The 22,174-nt window shown below is 53.6% G+C and overlaps 1 protein-coding gene across 11 annotated transcripts in view; it reads right to left on the reverse strand.

Moving 5' to 3' along the window:
* The window catches only part of EHMT1 (euchromatic histone lysine methyltransferase 1), a 174,205-nt gene that overhangs the window by 36,788 nt on the left and 115,243 nt on the right, over positions 1-22,174 (reverse strand). For all 11 annotated transcript variants that reach the window (XM_062207135.1, XM_062207134.1, XM_062207133.1 and 8 more), the window contains 6 exons: positions 21,532-21,677; positions 11,803-11,946; positions 10,591-10,817; positions 9,481-9,654; positions 8,431-8,513; positions 7,390-7,496 (listed from right to left, as the gene is read on the reverse strand). In XM_062207135.1, coding sequence (XP_062063119.1) covers positions 7,390-7,496; positions 8,431-8,513; positions 9,481-9,654; positions 10,591-10,817; positions 11,803-11,946; positions 21,532-21,677 — 881 coding nt within the window. The remainder of the gene's footprint in view (positions 1-7,389; positions 7,497-8,430; positions 8,514-9,480; positions 9,655-10,590; positions 10,818-11,802; positions 11,947-21,531; positions 21,678-22,174) is intronic.

A 22,174-nucleotide genomic window follows, 5' to 3' on the forward strand; every position in this document is an offset into this window, starting at 1 on the left:
ACAGGGACATGGGCGAAGAACCTTTCGACCTGCCTGCGCCTGGCTGTCAGAGGCTGCAGCAGGAAAGCTGGTGCTGCTTCACTGCACCAGAGCTGCTGGATCCCTGCAGACACGGAGCCGGCCAACCCGCAAGACACCGGCTGAAGTCCGCTCACCGCAACGCGGATGCTCTGCCTCGGGCAGGGGCAGCCACAGTGTTCTGAACAGATGAAGCATTGAGGCTGGCTATTTGGCGACACCCTAAGCAAAGGGCACTTGGGTTTGCAACATAGGAGGTGACCTGGATGGGACTGCCCCAAGCCTGGATCAGCGTGGCTGGGCGTGGAGGAGCAGCTGGCAGTGGCAGCTGGGCTCCATCCCACTAGCACAGGTTTCATTTGGGGACTAGCAGTCCTGCGTTGCTGAGCCTCAGATGGAACAGAGGGTGTGACCACGTGGCTCCCTTTCTGTCCTGTGCCCCATGAAATCAGGGAGTGATGTGGAACTGCCACCGTTAAGTGTCTCAGAGTTGAAAAGAATGAAAGCCAGGACAAGAGTGTACTGTCAGGAAGAATCAGGGGCTAGGGAGACAGCCTTGCCAGATCTGGAGGCAAACACACTGTGCTCTCTGTTCTGAGTCCTGTGCAGCATCCGTGCAGAGTTCATCTGTTGGTCTGGGTTACTTGTTCTTCCTCCTATCACAGGTGTGGGACCCCTGTAGAGATCTCTACAGGGATGACAGGAAAACTCACATCCTATGTACATTCTGAGAGCCATCCAGCAACTTGCTAACTGAAAATCCACTGCTCTGGAGAAGATCGGGTCCGTCTACTGTGGCAGCCCATCAGCAGGGCCTGACCCCTCCTCAGCCGTTCACCAGTGCCCCAGTCACGGCTGCATGTGGCTCTGTCCTGGGCGGCTGTGGTTCTTGTGGCATGCTCTGAGGGTGCCCATGATGGAACTGGTTCTTTGACAGGGCCATGGGCTCAGGAGCTGCAGCCCTGAGGCAAGCCTGCCTCTCAGCTCACAGTGAGAAACCATCCAGGAGGCCTGACCAGCGAAGACACACAACAGAGCCAGGCACTGCTAGCGGCTCTGTCGCAGCCATGCTGCGTCTCCCCACTGCTTTCTGGAATGTGTGTGGAATCCGTTCTTATTTGTGTGTTCACCCTCCATAGGCAGGTCCAGTTCCCAGGTCTCCAAACTGTGGCTCGGCTTGCACGAACGTCCTTGGTGGCTCCCGTCCTCACCTCACTGGGAGGTGCAGTCCTCCGCGTCGTCCTAATCATCTGGTTCTCCGTGTGGTCCAGGAGGAAGAGGAAGGTAGGAGGAAGAATAACGTCCAGTCCTCTGAAAGCCCCTCAGTGAGAAAAGGAAGAGCTCGGAAGCACCACAGCCAGCTCTGCCAGCGACGCCCAGCACAACCTAGTGGGGGACAAGCTCTAAGCCGCGACAGCTATGTCACCACCATCAGGCTCCAGGGAGGACCAGCTTGACAATCGTCACTCACCACCTCTGCCATGTCCACAGCAAAGGCCTGAGAGCAACTCTGAGGAACTCCTGTCCCTGACGGGGGGACAATTACAGCTCACAACCCCTCTTCCTGGGCAGACACTTAAAGCCGGCGCTCGTCCTGATTGCAGAGGAAAAGTCAACTGTGCCAGCGAAGGCCAGGGAGAAGCCCGACAAGCAGCTGCCAATCAACCAATTAAAGGCAAGAACAAGCGGCAACCACAGTCCCAAACTGGGACCCCACAGCACGCAAGGACCTCCAACTGGCAGGCGAAGAGCAAGCAGACCTTCAAGCCAGAGCTACGAGAGACTGAGCAGCGAGACTCCCCAGGACCGGATGCTGGCGTCAAGCTGCTCTACACACACACTTCCTGCTTCACAGGGCTCTGGAGAAAGGTTCAGAATGTGGGTATCGGCCTCTCAGGGCAGGTGGTGTCTTGACACTTTCCAACAAACCAGGTGTGCAGAACATAAGGGAGACAGAAAGGCAGCGTCACTGGCTGCTGCTCTCCCATCTGCTCCAGGTAATCTGGACCAACAGAGTGCAGGCCAACTCAGGGCCCAACCTGTGTGCACACTGAAAGCAGGCGGGACCCTGGGAAACAGGGGTCCTGGCCATTCCTAGAGGGGGAGGGCTCAGGGCAAGCCCAAGGCCTTGCAGAAGACTAAAAGGGTTGGGGCTACCTAGTTATCTCCTTGTGACAAAAACCCAACCTCACCCAAGGAGACCCTGGTTGCCTGGAAGACAAGACAGGGAAAACACTGGGTTTCTGGTCAACACTGAGGGCCCCCTCCTCCATGCTAACGAGAAAGAGCTCTGAGAAGAAGTAATGCCGAAGGCATGCCAAGGAAAGGGACAGAGAGACTTCCAAGCTGTGACCTAGGATGCGGGCTCCAGAGTGGGCCTCATGTTGGTGTGTCACTGAGTGTCCCAGTCACTGGAAAGAGCCCCTCACTAAACTGGGTGCTGCTGAAGACAAGGCCAGGTAGGAATGAACGTCCATAGAGCCAGGAGCAGAATCCATGGCTCTTGCACAGGGCTCTGAGGGTCCTGAAGCCATTCCAGAAGAAATTTTAGCTTAGGTGCACCCAGAAGGTGGACGGAGCTGTCTTGCTGACCTGCAAATATAACAATAAGCAGAATGGATGCTGGCCTGGGGCTAAGCACTGTCCTCTGAGACCTATGGCAACAGCTAGAACTGACCCATCTTAAATGGATACCTCAGGCAGGGATGACCAGGCCCTGCAGACCTCAGACCTCCTTGTAAGCCCCTACATCACCTATTTAAAAACCCAGTCAGATTAACACCAGTGTGTGCAGGACCTGGGGTCCATGAATGAAGCAGTCAGAGCATTCATGCCCTGACACTCAATCCCTAAACCCTGATGATCAATCCACCTGGGAATGGCAAGTTTTTTGCCATCTTATACCTAAAGAATGCATTCTTTTGCACTGTCTTGGACCTTGAGTCCCCAAAGGGATCTGTTTCTGAGTAGGAAGAATTGAAACATCAGCAGAAACTGCAGTATGGACAGACTGTTTCACTGCAAGGATTAAAAACCTGCCCCACCCTTCTCAGGGAATCTTGAGTTGAGGCCTGAGAAGGAGCAGGCCTGCCGTGTCTGTGACCTGATCACCAGATCCTCAAGGGGGCTTCTGATACCACCACTATAGTTGTAACCGAGAGCAGGTGTGGAGCCATTCAGATGCCTGCATCCACATCAGAGTGCCTCGGTTCTGTCCCAGCTTCCTACTAATGCAGACCCTTGGAGGCAGCGGTGATGGCTCAGGTCACTGAGCTGCTGGCATCTAAGTGTGAGAACCTGGATTGAGTTCCCAGGCCCAGGCATTGGTCCCAAGCTAGTCCTGGCCATCTGGGTAGTGAACCAGCACAGGTGAACTCTACCTGTCTGCTTTCTCTCTAAAAAAAAAAAAAAAAAAAAAAAATCTATTATCTGACAAAGGGAGAATACAAAGTACCAAAAGCAAAAGGCATAAATATCTGGAGAGTCTGTGAAATGTCCGGGATTTCTAACAACAAAAGGAAAACAGAGCCTGCCCCAAGACCACAGATGGGCAATCTGTGACTTGACTGTGTCCCAACCGAGGACACGCTGATGAGATTTGCCTACCCATATTGGCACAGTGGGCTAAGCCACCACCTGCAAAGCCGACGTCCCATATGAGCCCCAGTTCAAGTGCACGTCAGAAGGCAGTGGAAGATGGCCCAGGTACTTGGGCCCCTGTCACCCATGTGGGATAGCAGATGGAGTTCCAGGCTCCTGGCCTGGGCCTGTCCCAGCCACAGGCATTGTGACCATCTGGAGAGCAAACCAGCAGATGGGAGATCTCTCTCTGCCTCTCCCTCTATCCCCCTCCCTCCCTCCCTCCTTCTTTCTGCCTCTCCCTCTCTCTAACTCCGCCTTTCAAATAAATAAAATGCATGGGGGCTTACTTTTCTAGAAGTTTAGATACAGTGTCCTGCTAAGGGCAGTGCAAGCCATGTGTTTGCTGATTAGAGAAACAGAAAACCCATTTTTAATCGCCTGGACTTCATACCAAGCGACAAATGTTTTGGAACCAAAAGGGCAGAATCAGTTGATGGTGGCTGGGTACCCGAACATCACTCTACTACCCTGGCAGCCCCTGAACCTGCCCCGCTACTGCCAGTGTCTCAGGACCCAAGCACAGGAACACCCCTGCAGTGACGGTCCTGGTGTCTGAGGCAGGGAAGGGCTGAAGGCAGAGGACACGTGGAGTGACGGCAGCAGGGGCTAAGTGGTCAGTGCAGGGCAGAGTCACTCTCCAGCTGTCTGCACAAAAGGCAGAAATGACAGCACTGGCGAGGGCACTGGAAATGGGGGCAGGAAAGATTTTCACATCCTGTACCTGCTGCAGGTGTACCATCTCAGAGGTCGATGCCCATGGGCCAGCTCCAGAGAGAGAGGGCCAGGCAATCAGGATGCTACAGGCTGTACAGCAAACAGGCAGCTGTCTATACCACAGAGGACACAGGAGGGACTCTGAAGCCACGAGAGGGACGGCGAGGCCGACATGGTTGCAGGAGGGCCGGACTGAGAGGAAGAACCCCAGTGCCCTAGGGAACCTAACACGCCCTCAACAGGGGAGCCACAGGGCTCCGAGGCAGACTCAGGGAGCCCAGCGAGGTTTCCAAGCTTGAGTCACTCTGGAGATAAAAACTACCAAAAGAATCGACAGAGAAGTGTAGATCACACAGAAACTACGCTGGAGTCGCAAGGTGTGCCCCTGACCCAGTTGTTACAGCAAAGGTGTACAACTGGCTGCTTGAGATGTGAAAGCCAGGGAAAGGGATTGGTCGATGACACAGAAACCCGACGCAGACCAGGCCTGCTGCACCCTGCTGGCCAAGGAGGGTGGACAGTGGGCCTCCCAGTCACAACACAGCCCCAGGGGGGAATCTGAACACCCCCACGCTTACAGCTCCTGCATAGGGGGCCAGAGTCTTCCTCCACCCAACTGAAAAGGCTGGAGAAGCCCCTGCAAACCTATGAAATGAGCTTAGACCCGCGCCCGGTCAGCCCAGGAGTGGACAGTGACACGGGACGGCAGTTATGTGACAGGAGGGGTCCGCAGTGTCCCAGGCTTTAGAGCTAAGTTTGAAACTGCCTGCTGCTTGGACTGTAGTTGCCTGGGAGGATGGAGAGAGGCAATCAGACCCTGAGGGTGCCCTGAGCCAAACCTTCAGAAAAACTCAGGAAAACTGGTGGAAGCCCTCACCCACGACTCACCCGAGTTGGAGCAGCCCCAACAGAACTGTAGGTCCTGGTCGGTTTGAGTTGTGGGGTCAGACCCTGCCCACCGTGGTTGCCTCTCAGCCTGCTCAGAGAGCCATGAGACACAGATGCCATCAGGGCAGGTGGTGGCTGCTCTCAGCCCATCTACAAACAGCAAGCAACCCTCATCCAGGGAGATAGATCCCACCCACAAGCAGGGAGCTGAGGTCTCCAGAGACCAGGAGACGGGGCTGCCCTCAAGCCCTGACAGATGCCGTCTGGACAGGACTGGACCAGACACAGGTCCGCTCACCCTAACCTTCTCTTCAGTGACAAGACAGGACAACTCTGGATTCCCCAGAGCTGAGTGAACCTCCCCTGACCCTCCAGGCAGAACCCCTGTGAGCAGTGCGGGCCTGAAGCCAACAATGACAGGTACATGTCTCGATACCCTGCCTCATCGCCAACAGCCTTGACAGCTGCTCCTGCTCAACCAAGACGCACTCTGATGTTGCAGCATGCACGTTGCTCTCCTGGAACCTGGAGGAGGGCAGCGGCCCTGTTCAGCAGGACAGAAGAATGGCTTCCCTCCCTTACCCTAGGAGAAGGGGAAGGCTGCGGGGGGACTTGCAATGAGGGTGGGATCTAGGCAAGGGGGCGCAGGAACTGGAGCGGAGCATCTGGCTCAGTTTACTCTGCACAATGTTTACCAAAGGAGGCAGCAGGAAGGCTGCCCTTCAACAGGCACCACGGACAAGGAGTCAGGGGCTCTGAACATCATGAAGCAAGCCTGGCTACGCCTCGCCCACTTGGTATAAAACCCCTCCCAAACTGCTTCCCAGGAAGGAAACCTCTTTAGGGAACCCTCCAGTCTCACTGTCCCCTTTACTTGTCCCAGGAAAATGCAGCTCTCCTCTGGCCTGAGGCTGAGGCTCTGGCTGCTACCGAGACGTGGACCCCCGGTGTCTGACAACAGAACCACCAGGAGGCAGGAAGAGACACTCAGTGCAGAGTAAGAATTCCTGCAGAGCTGGAAGGTAAAGTTGAAAACACTTCCTAAAGGTGCGTCAAGACAGACCTCAGCAAGGTCGGCACAGCGGACCCAGCCAGACTCCAGGAGGCCCTCTTCAGAGCAGTCACGGGAACACCTCCCGGGACGCCGGCACTGAACATGCAAGTCACAAGCCCAAGGGATCAGAGGGTCTATGCTACGTTGAGGTGGGACTTTGAACCAATGGGGTTAAAGGAAAGTTCCTGAAGGTTCTAGAAACAAAGGATAGGTAACATCAGAACGATGAAAAGTTACACTGAAATGGACTTAAAATGTGGCATCCAGGAGACAGGGACGCGAGGTCCGGTGTGGCAACACAAGAGCTGGTACCACGCATACACACCTGAACAGACACTGCTGCATCTGCTCAGGGGAAAGAAGGGACTCGCAGGAGGCAGAGCCGACCACAGGCGCTCACACAGAACACGCCATCGAGGACGATGCAGCTCAGCTCAGAAAGCACTTACAGGGGATGTAGGAGGCCCACACCCGTGGAGAAGGGGCTGGCTCAAGTCCTGATTGCACCACTTCTGATCCAGCTCCCTGACAATGCACACCTGGGAGGCAGTAGGTGATGGCTCAAGTACTTAGGTCCCCGCCACTCATGTTTCAGGTTCCTGGCTTTGGCTTGCCCCTGTCCTGGTTGTTGTGGGCAACTATAGAGTAAACCAGCAAATACAAGATTTCTTTCAAATAAAATGAAAATTAAGAAAAAAAAGAAAGCATTTACATAATCAAATAATTACCAGAAATTCCAAATACTGACTTAAATCAGGAGACCTAATGAGACAACTGACAATCAGGGCTGGGGACGCAGAAGTGCCTGTCTTTGGGCTGCTCCCTCCCCTTCCATGGTGGGAATCCAGCAAGTACTAAAATGAGATCTGCAGTCTGAACGTTAGAAAACCTTAGAAAAACAGTGTGCTATCTTAAGAGGGGGTGGTGCACACGGAAGCACCCCGACACAAGTATGGGTTTCCCTCTCAGGCTAACAGCACTACCTGACTTTTCACCAGTGAAAACCACGAATAGGGGACCGTTCTACCCAGACACAGGACAGACAAGAGGCTCTCAGACAGCCAAGGCCAAACCTGAACCAGCATGTGGCAGATGTCCACGTGGCCAGCCTCCGCCGCAGCGTGCAGTGGGGACCGCTTACTCTGGTGCTCCATTTTGAAGTTGGGGTCGATTCCATCGACTGTGAACAAACATGATTTCACTACTTACTTCTGAGACAGCCACACCACCACTCAGGACAGTCATGAAAGACCAAATGGATGTGTCAAGACTGACAGCAACTCTGGTAACATGATCAGGCCCTCAGGCGAGTGCCCAGGCACCCAGCCCATCTCCATGTGGACCTTTGCAGGCAGCTCTGTCCATCAGAAATGACCTCACACCCCTCCTCAAACCCTGGGCTGCTTCCAATTTCTTGGGGTTCTTTCTATGTTTTCCATCACTCCTGGTTAAAAGTAGCCCCATGCCCCTTGATGCAGCAGCAAAGGCAAAATGACCCGAGATTCTCATACTGTGGGGCGGGAGCAAGGCCCTGGATGGACATTCAGCAAGGGCACCACCTTTGCACCGTGCAAAATCCATGAGGAAAATGAATAAAATGGCCACACTGGTCAATATTAATTTTTTTTTAAAGAACAAAATGGTTTAGCATCTTCCGTGATGTACTGTGAAGTAAAAGAGTTATAAAATCACCCTTTTCAACCCAGGGAAGACAAATATCAGAACTGAAGCCTAGAGTTATGAGATCAGAGATCAAATAGGCACCAGGAAGTGTCTAGAAAGCAGGCTTCTGGGTGCTGGGAATCTAAAACAACAGGGCTGTCTGTCACAAAACACGACTCAGCAATGGGCTCCAAATCTGGCCTTTGTTTACACCACCCCTGCCCCACTCCAGGCCCTGCCACACTCTTCTTACCTCTTTGTAGCCTCTGTATTTCTGCTTGACTGAATAACCCCATCTCTAATTCCTTTACAGGCATTAAAAAATGCATAGAGTGTATTTCCAATGCCAGCCCAGCAGCAGGTTGCACACCAGTGGACAGCCCAGCCCCTGACCAGTATGGTCCCACGTGAGTCCCCAGCAGAGGCCCACATGTCCGCGCACTGGTACTCACCCAGCATGAGGAGCACCTTCTGCAGCTCCCCTTGCCTGGCGGAGAAGTACAGCTGCTTTGGGTGGAAGCGCAGCTTCTTGGGTCTGCAGGAAAGCACAGCACAGGGTCAGCTGGGCGCCAGGTCTCCACATGAGAAAGAAGCTGGGAGCTCACGGGCCTGGGTGACCTCAGAGTCAAGGTCACCAACCCTGCCAGTGTTGGGGATCTCATGGTAACAACAACAAAAAAATAAGCAACGGTGTCTGCCTCACGGCACCTGAGTGCCCCCCACTGTTGTCAGAAGCAACCACAGCACACAGGAACCTCCGGCAAGTGGGTGAGGTCCCAGAGGCCTTGAGGACTGCCGAGATATGCTGAGCACAGCGGCACGTGGGGCCCATCCTGAGTGGGAGCTGACCCTCGTCACACTATGTGCACTGGTCATCCTCTAGCTGCAATAAGCACGCAGGGCGGGCAGAGTGGGAACACAGGCACTTTTGCTGTGTCAGTCAAAAACTAAGCTGACAATCAAGATTCAGGCAGAAATAGTGCAGGGCCTGGTCAGTGTGCAGGACCGTGGGCACAACAGTCATTGAAAGAATGGCCCCCGAGATGGATGGACAGGAAGGACACCTGCTGAGGAAGCACTGGCAGGACAGACTTACCAACACCAGAGTGCGTCTGTTTCCCCTGGATGTGATCCCACGCACGTCACTAAGGAGGGCAAAGCTGCCCCAGGCCTCATGGGGCCAGAAGCAGGCGAGCTGCGGTTGGAAGACTGAGGGGTCTCTTGGCCCAACGCTTGCACTGCCCCGCCAGGGGACAGGGGCCACAGCCCAAATGCAAACGGGCCTGTGTCTGTGAAATCTCCTCAGACCGCCGGACTTCAGAGCGGTCTCCTTTTGGTTGTGGCGTAACAACAAGGACAAAAACTGGCAAAAATCTCACAATATCATATGAACACTGGCGAGGTGTTCTGATGAACAGCACTACCCCAGCTGCAAGCAGAACGTGGGGAGCACAGGCGCAGGGTGCCCCGGGAAACCTCTGGGAATGCAGCCCCGCTCTTACTTTTCCGAGTCGAGTGCAATCAGTGCACTTTCCAGGGTTTCCTTCCCGGGTCCCTGGCAAAGCCCGGAGGTGGGCCTCGCGAGCCCGCCGGCTCCTGTGGGGTCGACGCCTTCGGCGGCGGGGGCAGCTGCGCTCTGCGGCTTGTCATCCTCTGACAGCGGCGGTCCCACAGTGCTTTCAGGGGAGGAAAGCAGCGACACGTTCAACTTCAGACAGTGAACAGAGACCAGGTTACGCCGACCTCTGCACGCGGCTCTTCTGAGGAGAACGCCTGCCCACTCCCTCAACTCCCTGCCCGCCCAGCCCCTGTGTGCGCGCACCAGCATTCGTAACCAGATTCCTCGTCACATGTGCTCACAACTTCACTCAGTGTCTGCATCACTTTGCGCCATGTGCTCCGATCTGTCTTCTGAGGGAGCTTTAGGCTGGACCTACTGGGGCCACTGCCCACTCCCCACAAAGGACACCCACGGGACTGGGGTCCAGGTGCAGGAGGCCAGAGGCTCACATGAAGGAAATAGAGCTGTTCCAGTCTGTAACTGGGTACATCCAGACTGGGAGTGTTTTAAGTGACCGTCAATGTGGTATTTCCCAAGGTGCTAGTTCTGTGGACAGTCTACAGATTTTACGGAATCTCTTTCATCCCTTTGTTTTCCAGCAGGGAGGGGGGCGCCTGACACCTGCACCTCTGGTCAGTACTTTCTCCTGGACTTTCAAGAAGACAAAGGTATGTGTCTAATAAGAGTATTTCCATCTCTTCGAAGATTGCTGTTTCCTGTCTTCAGTTGGGGCCCTCAAACCTTATGCCAGGTGATGCAGCAGAAGCTGGCACTCATGGACCAGGTGTGCACAGGTACCTCTGTGCTAGAGACAGAAACACTACACAGCTGCATCAGCCAGGGTAGTGTGAAACTTGGTTCAAAAATAAGCAAATGAATGAATCTAAGAAACCAAACTGAAAGAGATCTGTGTACAAATGGCTACCAACAAACTTCAGTGTTTCTTGAATGCCAGCAATCTCAACAAGGGTCAGAGTTGGTGGGTTTCGGATAACAATGAAAGGCAGCCATACTTTCAGCCAAACGGAAAGCTCGGCCAGTGGCCCTGTACCTGCCCGTAGTGGTGTCTGCCCTGCCTTCGGCAGCTGAGTTCTTCTCTTGCCCAGGGGCCAATGTCACGGTGGAGGTTGTGTCTGCCTTGGCTATTGTCACCTCTTTGGCCTTGGAGGTGTCCTCCCCACAGTGGGGACAGTAGCTGGCATTGTTGACACGAGAGGCACAGTCTTTGTGGAAACGATGAGAGATGCTGCTTTCAGGCTGACATTCCATGAAATTACCCTAAAAACAGTACGAAGAGACATCATTTTAGAATAACCCAGTGAACCGAATGCACGAGTGACCCTGGCAGGGGCTCGGAGAGGAAGCCCAGTCCCGCCCAGACCAGCACCAGTGTTGGGAGCAGGTCCCAAGGTTGGCAAGGCAGCCAACGTAGGCCCGACCTTGAAGCAGAAGCTGAGGCTGGGCAGAGCCACCGGGGTGCCGTGCCCCAGCCCTGCCCTGCCAACAACTCTCTGGCCATTCTGAACAAGCAAGAGTCTGCACAAGAGACAAGGGCCCGTTCTCCGAGGGCTGATGAGACAGGAAGGTCAGGAGGACAGAGATGCCCAGAGGTGTGCTCTGTTCCAGGCAAACCTCAGGAGGGACCGGTGCTCCTGCAGAAAGTCAGGGACGATGACGTGGAGAAGCTTCTGTTTTTTATAACAGAAGCTAAAGACAGGGAGGGGCACTTGGGTGTAATATCCAGAAAGTTCCAGAGGGGACGTCCTAAGGCCAAGTCCACACAGGGGCAGCAGGGCGCCTGTAGGTACCTGAGGCTGCAGGTAAAGGGAGCACTCATCCATGTGGACACTTGCACAGGAGCATTCTACAAGGGAGGAGCCCATCCTGGGGCCCGGGCAATGGTGAACGGAGACCCTGAGGCAGCAGCAGGGCAGCCAAGGGCAGAAGCCACGGCTCTCCTTAAGAGAAAGTGCTCTGTGTGGACGAGAGGTTCACAGCCCTGTCCTGTGGATGGACGGTGCCCAGGCTCCACGGTGCCAGTCACCTCTGAAAACCAAAGGCTCCCAGGCAGGCAGGAGGGAACCGGGACAAAGGGATCGGTCTAGGATGAGCTCAATAGCTGCAGAGGAGATCGAGAGGTGCTGCAGCCCCGAATGGGACACGTCTGTAGCAGCAGGGTAGACACAGCACAAGGGCAGGTGCCCATGACTGGACAGGGCCCAGGCGGAGGACACGCGAGGCCCTGGCCAGGCCGGGCTCTTACCGCCGTGCAGAAGTAGCCGCAGCCAGGACAGCACTGGTGCTTTACCATGCGGCCCCGATGGTCTTCACACAGCACCAAGAGTGGCGCCTTGTTGGACGGGCGCATCAGCTCATACTTCACCACGCTGTTTGTGCAGCGGCCCAGCTGCAGGCAAAAAACACAAAAGGTCAGTCACAGCCCTGCTGCAGGACCCAGTGCTCAGTGATGGGAGCTCATAAGGGGTGCCTGGCAAAGCAGGCCAGGTCCATGAGCGTGTGCAGGGCACCTGCCAGGACTGGGGCAGGAAGCCAAGGTCTCCTGCACAGCCTGCAGAAAATGACAGTCACATGACCACGTTCAGGGTGACAGAAGTGGGCAGAAATGAAGGAGTCTTGGGTGGGCAGCAGAGGAGATGGACATGCATGGGACAAGGGAGCGCAGGCTGTCACAGGCCAGCGCTGCGAACAGAACAGTGAGCCTCCAGCAGCCAGGGCAGTCAGAGAACCCTGTCCCGGGGGTCACAGCTCAGACGTGAGAAGTAGAGACTTAGAGACTCTTGGGTCTGCCTGAGGGACCCAGGATGTGCACAGAGGTGGCACAAGGCTGCTTGGGGTGGGGAGTAGCGACATCCCAGGGGCTGCTGTTCTGTAATGATCGACTGGCTACCAGCAAACACTCTAACAGCCAGTAAGAGAACAGCTCGTCCAACAGTCCACAAGCAGAGAACAGAGTGACCAGTAACCAAAGGGAACTACGGATGCCCCCAAAAGAAATGAGGAACTGTGTAGGCTTCTTGGCACCCAGAGAAACAGAGTTCTGTTGCAGCTGTGGCACCTGTAGAAGCCAAAGCCCCAAGCAATCTGGAAAAAAGGAGCCAGGAAGATGACTGCCACAGACTGTGCGAGAACTCCAGCTGACGACGCCACTGAGAACCGCACACCAGCACCTGGAGGGACGCGGCGCTACAACACAGCAGCCACCCTGTCCACCCACACGGGCGCTGTCAGGGTCACCGGGAACATCGGAAAGACACTGCCAGCACCTCAGTGAGCCAGGCCACGAGCCCTCCCTGGGCAATCAAAAATGTTAATGATTTTTTGTGTTTTGGAAAAAGAGCTGGTTTATACTTTTTCCAATTTTGTGTATGTATCTTATCTGATTTGTTTTAGAGTGACCTCCGCATTATTCACGTAATCATAAAAAATGCTAAATGTTGGCCAGCACAGCGGCTCACTAGGCTAATCCTCCGCCTGCAGTGCCAGTACTCTGGGTTCTAGTACCGGTTGGGGCGCCAAGGTGAAAACCAGACAGCAGCCAGACAGCGACAGGGAAAGAATTGTAAGGAATGCAGAGATGGTGTTGAGGCACAGGAGAGCACACGTCCAGACAGACAGGCCTGGCGAGAAGTCGAGTCTCTGGTCTCCCACACACCTTTCCCAGAGATGTACTGAAGGACACCCCAGGACAGGTGCGCTCCCCACACAAACGTGCAATGCTGCCAGTGTGGGAACACACTGTGAACAAGTACAGGGGAATCAAAGGATAAAAAGGAAGTAATTATTAACTTGAAGGAAAATTAAACAAGCAGGGATGGAAAGGAAGGCGCACACACACACACACACACCTGGCTCAGCTGTGCACACACTCCAGCTCAGCCCCGCCTGTCTACAGCTCCTGACAGGCGCACAGTACAGGGATCCACAAGAAACCACAGGAGACACCCAAAGCAGAAGGTCTGAATAACAGCAGAAAGCAGTTCTTTCAAGGTGAGGAGGAGCCACTATGAGCACCTTGGGTGGCGACACATTGGGGTCCTGAGGTGCAGGAGTGACAGCTGCCAGGTGAGGCTCCCCAGAGAGAGGGCAGAGTGGGAGGCAGGCTCCTCTGTGGTCAGAAGGCTTGGAGTGGGGCTGGTGCAGTGGCGCAGCGGGTTAACACCCTGGCGTGAAGCACCAGCATCCCATATGGGTGCCGGTTTAAGACAAGGCTGCTCCACTTCTGATCCAGCTCTATAACGTGGCCTGGGAAAGCAGTAGAATATGGCCCAAGACCCTGGGCCCCTGCACCCACATGGGAGATCCAGAAGAAGCTCCTGATTCCTGGCTTCGATTGGCGGAGCTCCAGCCATTGCGGCCAAATGGGGAGTGAACCAGCAGATGATAGACCACTCTCTTTGCCTTTCTTCTCTCTGTGTAACTCTTACTTATAAATAAATAAATAAATAAATCTTTAAAAAAAAAAAAAGGCTTGGAGTAGACACACTTTTCTACATTTGCATAAAAGCCGGGATGTGTGCCACGCCTCACCCTCAGGCAGGTTTCTTCCCAGAACAGCACTGCTCTGACCCACCAGAGCCTCGTCAACTACAAAACCACCAGACTACAAGCTGTACTTCCAGAAAGCCACAACAGGAACCACGGCCAAAGCTTCCACTGGACTGCTCCAAAGCCAAAGCCCTGGGAGCTGCCCCAGGCAGTTAGCACCCATCTCTGGCTCTGGTCCTCAGATCTCTACTTCCTTGCGGGGAAGCTCCTGGGGACTCATCTTCCTAAGTGAACAAAAGTGGTCAGGAAGCAGAGCAAACCCCATGACCTGGCGCATTGTGACGGGAGAAGGGAGGACAACAGCAGGATCGTCCTCTGTCTCTAGGGGAGGACAACCAAAGTCCTCGACCTAAGACACTACTCGACACCACTGAGGTGGGGTCATGCCTCTCTCAGACACTGGGTGGGCTCTCTGGCACTGAGCTGGAAGGACAAGGCCGAGGTACACAGAACCTGCAAATCACCCCATCACCAGGCAGCCAGTACCGAGCCATAAGCAAAAGCACTCTATCTGGCCGGCGCCACGGCTCAATAGGCTAATCCTCCGTCTGAGGCGCCAGCACCCCTGCCTGACGTGGCTCCTCCTGCCTCTTCCTCATTTCCTAATGTTAAGAATTCTTTAGGCCGGCACCACGGCTCAATAGGCTAATCCTCCACCTTGCGGCGCCGGCACTCCGGGTTCTAGTCCCGGTCGGGGCGCCCGATTCTGTCCTGGTTGCCCCTCTTCCAGGCCAGCTCTCTGCTGTGGCCCGGGAGTGCAGTGGAGGATGGCCCAAGTGCTTGGGCCCTGCACCCCATGGGAGACCAGGAGAAGCACCTGGCTCCTGCCTTCGGATCAGTGCGATGCACCAGCCGCAGCGGCCATTGGAGGGTGAACCAACGGCAAAGGAAGACCTTTCTCTCTGTCCACTCTGCCTGTTTAAAAAAAAACAAAAGCACTCTATCAGCAGAGGTGGGGAAGGGAGGAAGGCACCCTCCTCAGAGGCAGCAGCACACGGCAAGCCAAAGAATAAGAGTGAAATAGCAAGGCTTGGAAAACAGCTGCCATACAACATGAACCTCCGCACGAGGTCAGGCAAAGCAGTGATGCTCAACTGGGGGTGATGCAGAGATCCAGTGAGAAGAGGACAGAGATGTAGATCCAATCCAGCAACAGACAGAATAGCACCCACCCCCACCTCCACACTGAGGGTGAGAAGTCTTCCACAGCCACAAGAAAAACAATCAGGGCCAGCACTGTGGCACAGTGGGCCCATACGGGTGCCACTTCGAGTCCAGCTGCTCCTCTTCCAATCCAGCTCTCTGCTATGGCCTGGGAAAGCAGTAGAAGATGACCGAAGTCCTCGAGCCCTGCCCCCCCATGAGAGACCTGGAAGAAGCTCCTGGCTTCCGGATCAGCTAGGCACCTGCTGTGGCGTCATTTGGGGAGTGAACCAGCAGATGGAAGACCTTTCCTCCGTCTCTCCCTTTCTCTGTCTATAATTCTGCTCCTCAAATAAATAAACAAAATCTTAAAAAAAAAGAAGAAGAAGAAGAAGAAGAAAACAATCAAGAGACAATGCAGAAATGACCGAAATGTTGCATTCCAAACTGGGAATTTTAAGTTCATATAAATGCTACAAACAGAAAAACACAGCATCTTCAGAGATAAACACTTTGATGGGATATTCAGTCTATTCAACATGGAAGTAGAACTAGTGACTTTAATAAAAGGTCAATATAGGGTGAGCATCCCCATTTCAAAATCTGAAATTGAAAAAGCTCCAAAATGCAAAACTGCCTGAGCACAAGTAAAAAATCCCATACCCGGCCTCAGTGACTCAGAGGCTGCAGGGAAAACCAGGCACATGGAGAATGCTGTGTGTACAGGGTACACATGAAACACAGATGCAGGCATGTTTACACTTGAACCCAATTTCCAAGGTAACACATTACGTCTATGCAGGTGTTCCCAAATCTCACAGAAATGTGAAATCTGGGGCCGGTGCAGTGGTGCAGCAGGTGAATGCCCTGGCCTGTAGTGCCAGCATCCCATATGGGTACCAGTTCTAGGCCTGGATGCTCCTCTTACGATCCAGCTCTGTGCTATGGCTTGGGAAACCAGTAGAAGATGGCCCAAGTCCTTGGGCCCCTGCACCCACATGGGAGACCCAAAAGAAGCTCCTGGCTCCTGGCTTCAGATCAGCACAGTTCCGGCCATTGCAGCCAATTGGGGAGTGAACCATCAGAGGGAAGACCACCCTCTCTCTCTCTTTCTCTCTCTCTCTCTCCCCCTCTCCTCTCTCTCTATAACACTGACTTTCAAATAAATAAATGAATCTTAAAAAAAAAAAAAACAGAAATCTGAAATTCCTTTGGTCCCCAGCATCTTGGATACAGGATACTCAGCCTGTATAAATCATTCCAACCCTAAAACCAAAAGAGAGATGAGAGCAGGGGCCCGGAGGGCAGGACCATCATGCCACAGTCGACTACACATGTGACTGGGGTAGAGAACAGATGTAAAGGACACGCTGGGAGCACAGCATGAGGCTGCGTGAGACCCGAGGGCCGGATGACCCCAGCTCGAGGGCACCACCAGGGCCCCTCCAGCTGAGGACCACCAGGGAAAAGCCACCAACCACAGGAGCACACAAGCAAGCTGTGTGGGAGCCCAGCACTCATGATGGCCTTGGGCTCCTGATGCTCTTCAGGATGCTTGAGTCCCAAAGGGTGCTGTCACCACTCAGTTACCACGCCAGAAAACAAACCAGAAAAGATGTTCAAAGTGAACTTATTTGGGGGCTGGCACTGTAATGTAGAAGGTTTAGCCTACGCCAGCAGTGCTGGCATCCCATATAGATGCCAGTTCGAGTCCCAGCTGCACCACTCCTGATCCAGGTCCCTGCTAATGCATCTGGGGCAGCACCAGCAGATGTCCCCATATGGAAGAAGCTCCTGGCACCTGGCTTCAGCCTAGCCCAGACCTGGACATCATGGCCAACTGGGGAGTGAACCAGCGGATGAAAGATAGCTGTCTTTCTACATCTCCCTCTCTCCCTCCCCCCTCTATCTCTACCTTTCAAATAAATAAATACATCTTTAAAAAAAGGAAATGCAAAGGAAAGATAGCTGTCTTTCCCCATCTGCCTCTCTCCCTCCCCCCTTCTATCTCTGCCTTTCAAATAAATAAATACATCTTTAAAAAAAGGAAATGCAGAGGAGACTGGTGAACTGCAACCTGAATGTAGGATTCAGGACAGGCAGAGTGTCGGGCACTGTGATCTCCAGAGGCAGGGGAGGGAGGGCTGCCTGGGAGAAGAGACAGCTCTGCCCCTTGGCCTGAGCCCGCCAGGACCACAACTCATTAAGCCCAACATTTGTTTGGTAGGATTTTCTGGATCTGTGTTTAACTTTAAACAGAAGCAGCTCATTAATAATACACTGAATACAACAAAAGCACGAAGTTCCTAAGAATGCTCCAGAGAGCAGGGGAGATGGGAGAGGAAACAGAAGCAAAATCAAGCCCACTTCTCCCCATGGAGGTCACGGAGAAGAGGACGAGTAGCCATGCACGCTGCCCCTCACAAAGGAACCAGAACGCTGAGGCACCCCACAGCCCTAACAGAGGAGGAGAAGGCCCTGTGTACCAGGAATTCTTGAAGTTGCCACAGGACAGCAGGACTCAGGGGAGGACACTAAGCCTCCAGGCCCAAAGCTGCTGAACAAGGCACACTGTTACCAGCCAAGTCCTACTCCTGAGGAGCACACAATAGCACCCTTGCTGTAATGAGCCCCACCATAAACATCTTAAGCACTTGAAGACACTCATACCTACAGATCAAATTTCCGGATGAGGAACTACAGGGAGCAGCAGAAAGAGCAAAAAAAAACCTATCACTAAATCCAGAATCAGACCTGGTGAACAGCATGGGAGATGGGAAAAAGGTGTGGCCCAGAATGTACTAGAGCTACAAGAACGGAAGCCTCAGAGGCTCACCACAAGTGGGTCGTAAGGGACCCATGTGTCTCTGCACCTGCCCAGGCACAGAACAGGCTGCGTAAAAGACACAGGAGATGTTAAGACATGGCAACAAATGTGACATGGAACTTGTCTGCATCCAGAGAAAAAAATGGTGACACAGGTATTCAAATATGGTTTAAGCATACATAATAGTGAGAAATTACTATTTTTTACATGAGAAAATCCATTGCTGTGAAGTGAGGAAATATTCTCTTTTTTCCCTTTCTTTGTAAGTGATCTGAGAGACAGAGACAGAGAGACAGTGCTCCCATCTGCAGGTTCCCACAACAGCCAGGGCAGGGCCAGGCTGAAGCCAGGAGCCAGGAACTGAGTCCAGGTCTCCCAGTCCCTAGCCGTCACTGCTTCTTCCCAGGGTCTGCATTAGCAGGAAACCGGAGTCAGGAGCAGAGCCATCAAACTCTGATGTGGGATGACAATGACCTCCTGACTTCTCAACCACCAGGCCCTTTCTTTTTTGCTAGAGACACAAGAGCACCCTGAGTGACACCAGTCCAGTGACAGAGGGGACACAGTAATGTGAAACTGTGCTCCCCGTGTTTTCACCATGGAAAAGTATTTTCAAAGGAAGCAGGCTGAGGGCGACAGTGACAAGAGCTTCAGAAACAATCCCAGGAGGAGCCTGTAGGATACTGTGCCTGGGGTGAGAACCATGGAAGTCAACGCGACCAGCCGTCCGAGCTAAGCTGCACACAGGCTGCTTTCCTACCCTGGGGAGGCACGTGGGCTAGAAGTTCGGAAACACGGACATAAAATTCAGAGGTGAACTAAACTTCAAAACTGATAATTTCTTCATCATACCTTCCCTATCACTGTGTTAAAAAGAGAATACGAGAGGTGGATGCTGTGGTGCAGTGGGTTAAGCTACTGCCTGCAGTCCCAGCATGTCATATGGGCTCTGGCTCAAGTCCATTTCCAATCCAGCTCCCAGCTAGTGGCCTGGGAAAGCAGCAGAGGATGGTCCAAGAGCTGGCCCAAGTGGAGGATGCCCAGCCCCAGCTGTTGCAGTCATCTGGGCAGTGAATCAGGAGTGGAAGATCTCTTTCTCCCCTCACTCTGGAACTATGCCTTTAAAAAATAAATTAGCTCTTTGAAAAAATAAATAAATAAAAAGAGAATACAAGGGAAAAAACATGGGTTTCTAAAGCACGGTCCCTGGACCAGCAAAAACTGGGAACGTTGTAGAATCTACAATTCCAGCCTGACCTCCTCTGCTGAACCAGCATCCGGCTCTGCCAACAGCTGTGCAGGGGTGCACCACCAACCCCTTCTGCCACTGCCGGGCCTTGTGACCGGACCTCAGGAAATCAGGGATGTGGACACACCGCCAGGTCTCTGCCCTCACTTGTGGAACGCAAGTGATGACTGTCGGAGCTGCATGTGGAGGGTCTAGGATGGTGACCGACACGCAGCAAACGCTGGGGGAGTTGTTAATATTTCACTTATTTCTACAACTTATAGTAAAGGCGCAGGATTGTCCTTGGTGAAAATGGAAACCATTCTGCCATGATAGCCTGGCAGCCATCAGGAAGCACACAGACCCACAGGGCTACCTGACATGCTGACCTCTTCTTCCCCAGAGAACACAGGCCCCATGTCAACAAGCTGCAGCCAGCCAAGCCACAAGGCTCAACTGCTGAAAGAAATCGTGTTAGAAACAACTGGGGAGGCCGGCGCCACAGCTCACTTGGCTAATCCTCCGCCTGCGGCACCAGCACACCGGGTTCTAGTGCCGGATTCTGTCCTGGTTGCTCCTCTTCCAGTCCAGCTCTCTGCCGTGGCCCGGTAGTGCAGTGGAGGATGGCCCAAGTGCTTGGGCCCTGCACCCGCATGGGAAACCGGGAGGAGGCACCTGGCTCCTGATTGGTGCAGTGTGCCGGCCATAGCGGCCACTTGGGGAGTGAAACAACGGAAAAAGGAAGACTGTCTCTCTCTCTCTCTCTAACTCTGTCAAAAAAAGAAAGAAAAAAAAAAGAAACAACTGGAGAGTGGGTGCAGGCACTTAAGAAGCTGGCGTTTCACATCAGCATGCCCAGGTTCCATACTTGGCTCTGGCTCCCGACTCTAGCTTTCTGCTAATACCCATGGAGGCAGCAGAGATGGCCCCAGTGGTCAGATTCCTGCCGTCTGCTTGGGAGATCCGGACTGAGTTCTCAGCGCCCAGTTTGAGCCCCAGGCATCATGAGCATTTGAGGAATAAATCAGAAAATGTAAGATTTCGGCCGGCGCCGTGGCTTAACAGGCTAATCCTCCGCCTTGCGGTGCCGGCACACCGGGTTCTAGTCCCGGTCGGGGCGCCAGATTCTATCCCGGTTGCCCCTCTTCCAGGCCAGCTCTCTGCTATGGCCCGGGAAGGCAGTGGAGGATGGCCCAAGTGCTTGGACCCTGCACCCGCATGGGAGACCAGGAGAAGCACCTGGCTCCAAGCTTCAGATGAGGGCGATGTGCTGGCCGCAGCGGCCATAGGAGAGTGAACCAACGGCAAAGAGGAAGACCTTTCTCTCTGTCTCTCACTATCCACTCTGCCTGTCGAAAGAAAAGAAAAGAAAAGAAAAGAAAAGAAAAGAAAAGAAAAGAAAAGAAAAGAAAAGAAAAGGTAAGATTTCTGAGTATCTCTCCACTTAAAAAAAAGAACAAAAACAAAAAACACCTGGACCGATGCTGCGGCTCAATAGGCTAATCATCTGCCTTGCGGCGCCAGCACATCGGGTTCTAGTCCCGGTCGGGGCGCCGGATTCTATCCCGGTTGCCCCTCTTCCAGGCCAGCTCTCTGCTGTGGCCAGGGAGTGCAGTGGAGGATGGCCCAAGTGCTTGGGCCCTGCACCCCATGGGAGACCAGGAGAAGCACCTGGCTCCTGCCTTCGGATCGCGCGATGCGCCGGCCACGGCGGCCATTGGAGGGTGAACCAATGGCAAAGGAAGACTTTTCTCTCTGTCTCTCTCTCTCACTGTCCACTCTGCCTGTCCAAAAAAAAAATGGAAAAATTCTCAGAAAATGAAGCTCCCTCTGTGCTCTTGGGGAAGGAGTGGAGTTGGAGGCCGTGACATCCAGACCGAGTCATGATGACTGCCCACTTGTGGTACCAATGCTCACCTCCACCCCACCCTGGTGTCCGTCAGGCCTGGGCAGAATCCGTTCCCCTCTGCCCAGCAAGGTAGGACAACCTTGTGAAGGCGTCATCACAGGAGAAGTCCACACAGCCTTCCTCTCAGCCATGATTCTGACAGCCCCGCTCGTTTGCTGCTGGCATTTGCTTGTTGGTTTTAAGCAGGCTGCTCAGGATCCCTGGTCCACCAATCACCCGCAGAGAGTGGGAGCTACAGGTCTGTAGCTGAGTGGAAAGGGCTGTGCTCTGGGGGGCACTTGTAGGTTCCATGTTGCTGAAACGAAAGTAAATGTCTTACTTCGTGGTCCACGCTTTCGGTAGCCATGCACTGGCTGTTGGCCAGGGTGGTGATCTCGCGGCTCTTGGGGGTCTCCATCCTGCAGCTGCAGAGGGGTACTTCCTGGAGGCCATCTGTCTCCAGCGTGTCTGGACCGCTGGCCAGCCCTAAAGTCACACAGACATGCATCAGCTCATGAAATCCTGATCTCAAAAGGGCCAACCAGAAAGCAATCAATTCTAGTCTGTGGCAACCTCACATGCAAGGAGATAGCAGCGGGTTTGTGGACAGGCAGTCAGCCCCTCAGTCCTCAGACGACACCATCAGCGCATCACAAGGGACGCCTGTGTCTGTGCCCCTGCCCAGGCACAAAGATCACGTATGCATCCACTCTCACAGCACACGTGCCAGCCTCAGGAGGGAGAGACCGAACCTTCAACAGCAACACCGCAATCTGTCGATTTTCGCACAAAAACACCATCACATGTTAAGCCTTTGTTTTCTTCACTTGGTTTAGAATGACAGCCAGCAAACAAAAACAAAACAATTTGGAAGATTTTAATGATGGTTTGTTTATTATTTAGAATAATATTCACCTACTCCCACAGTCCAAAGAAAGCATGTACTAATCTAAAGGATGAAAGAGTGAGGGAACTGAGAGAAA

Source organism: Lepus europaeus, chromosome 12 (assembly GCF_033115175.1).
Source record: "Lepus europaeus isolate LE1 chromosome 12, mLepTim1.pri, whole genome shotgun sequence".
In the NCBI taxonomy this organism is placed as follows: Eukaryota; Metazoa; Chordata; class Mammalia; order Lagomorpha; family Leporidae; genus Lepus; species Lepus europaeus.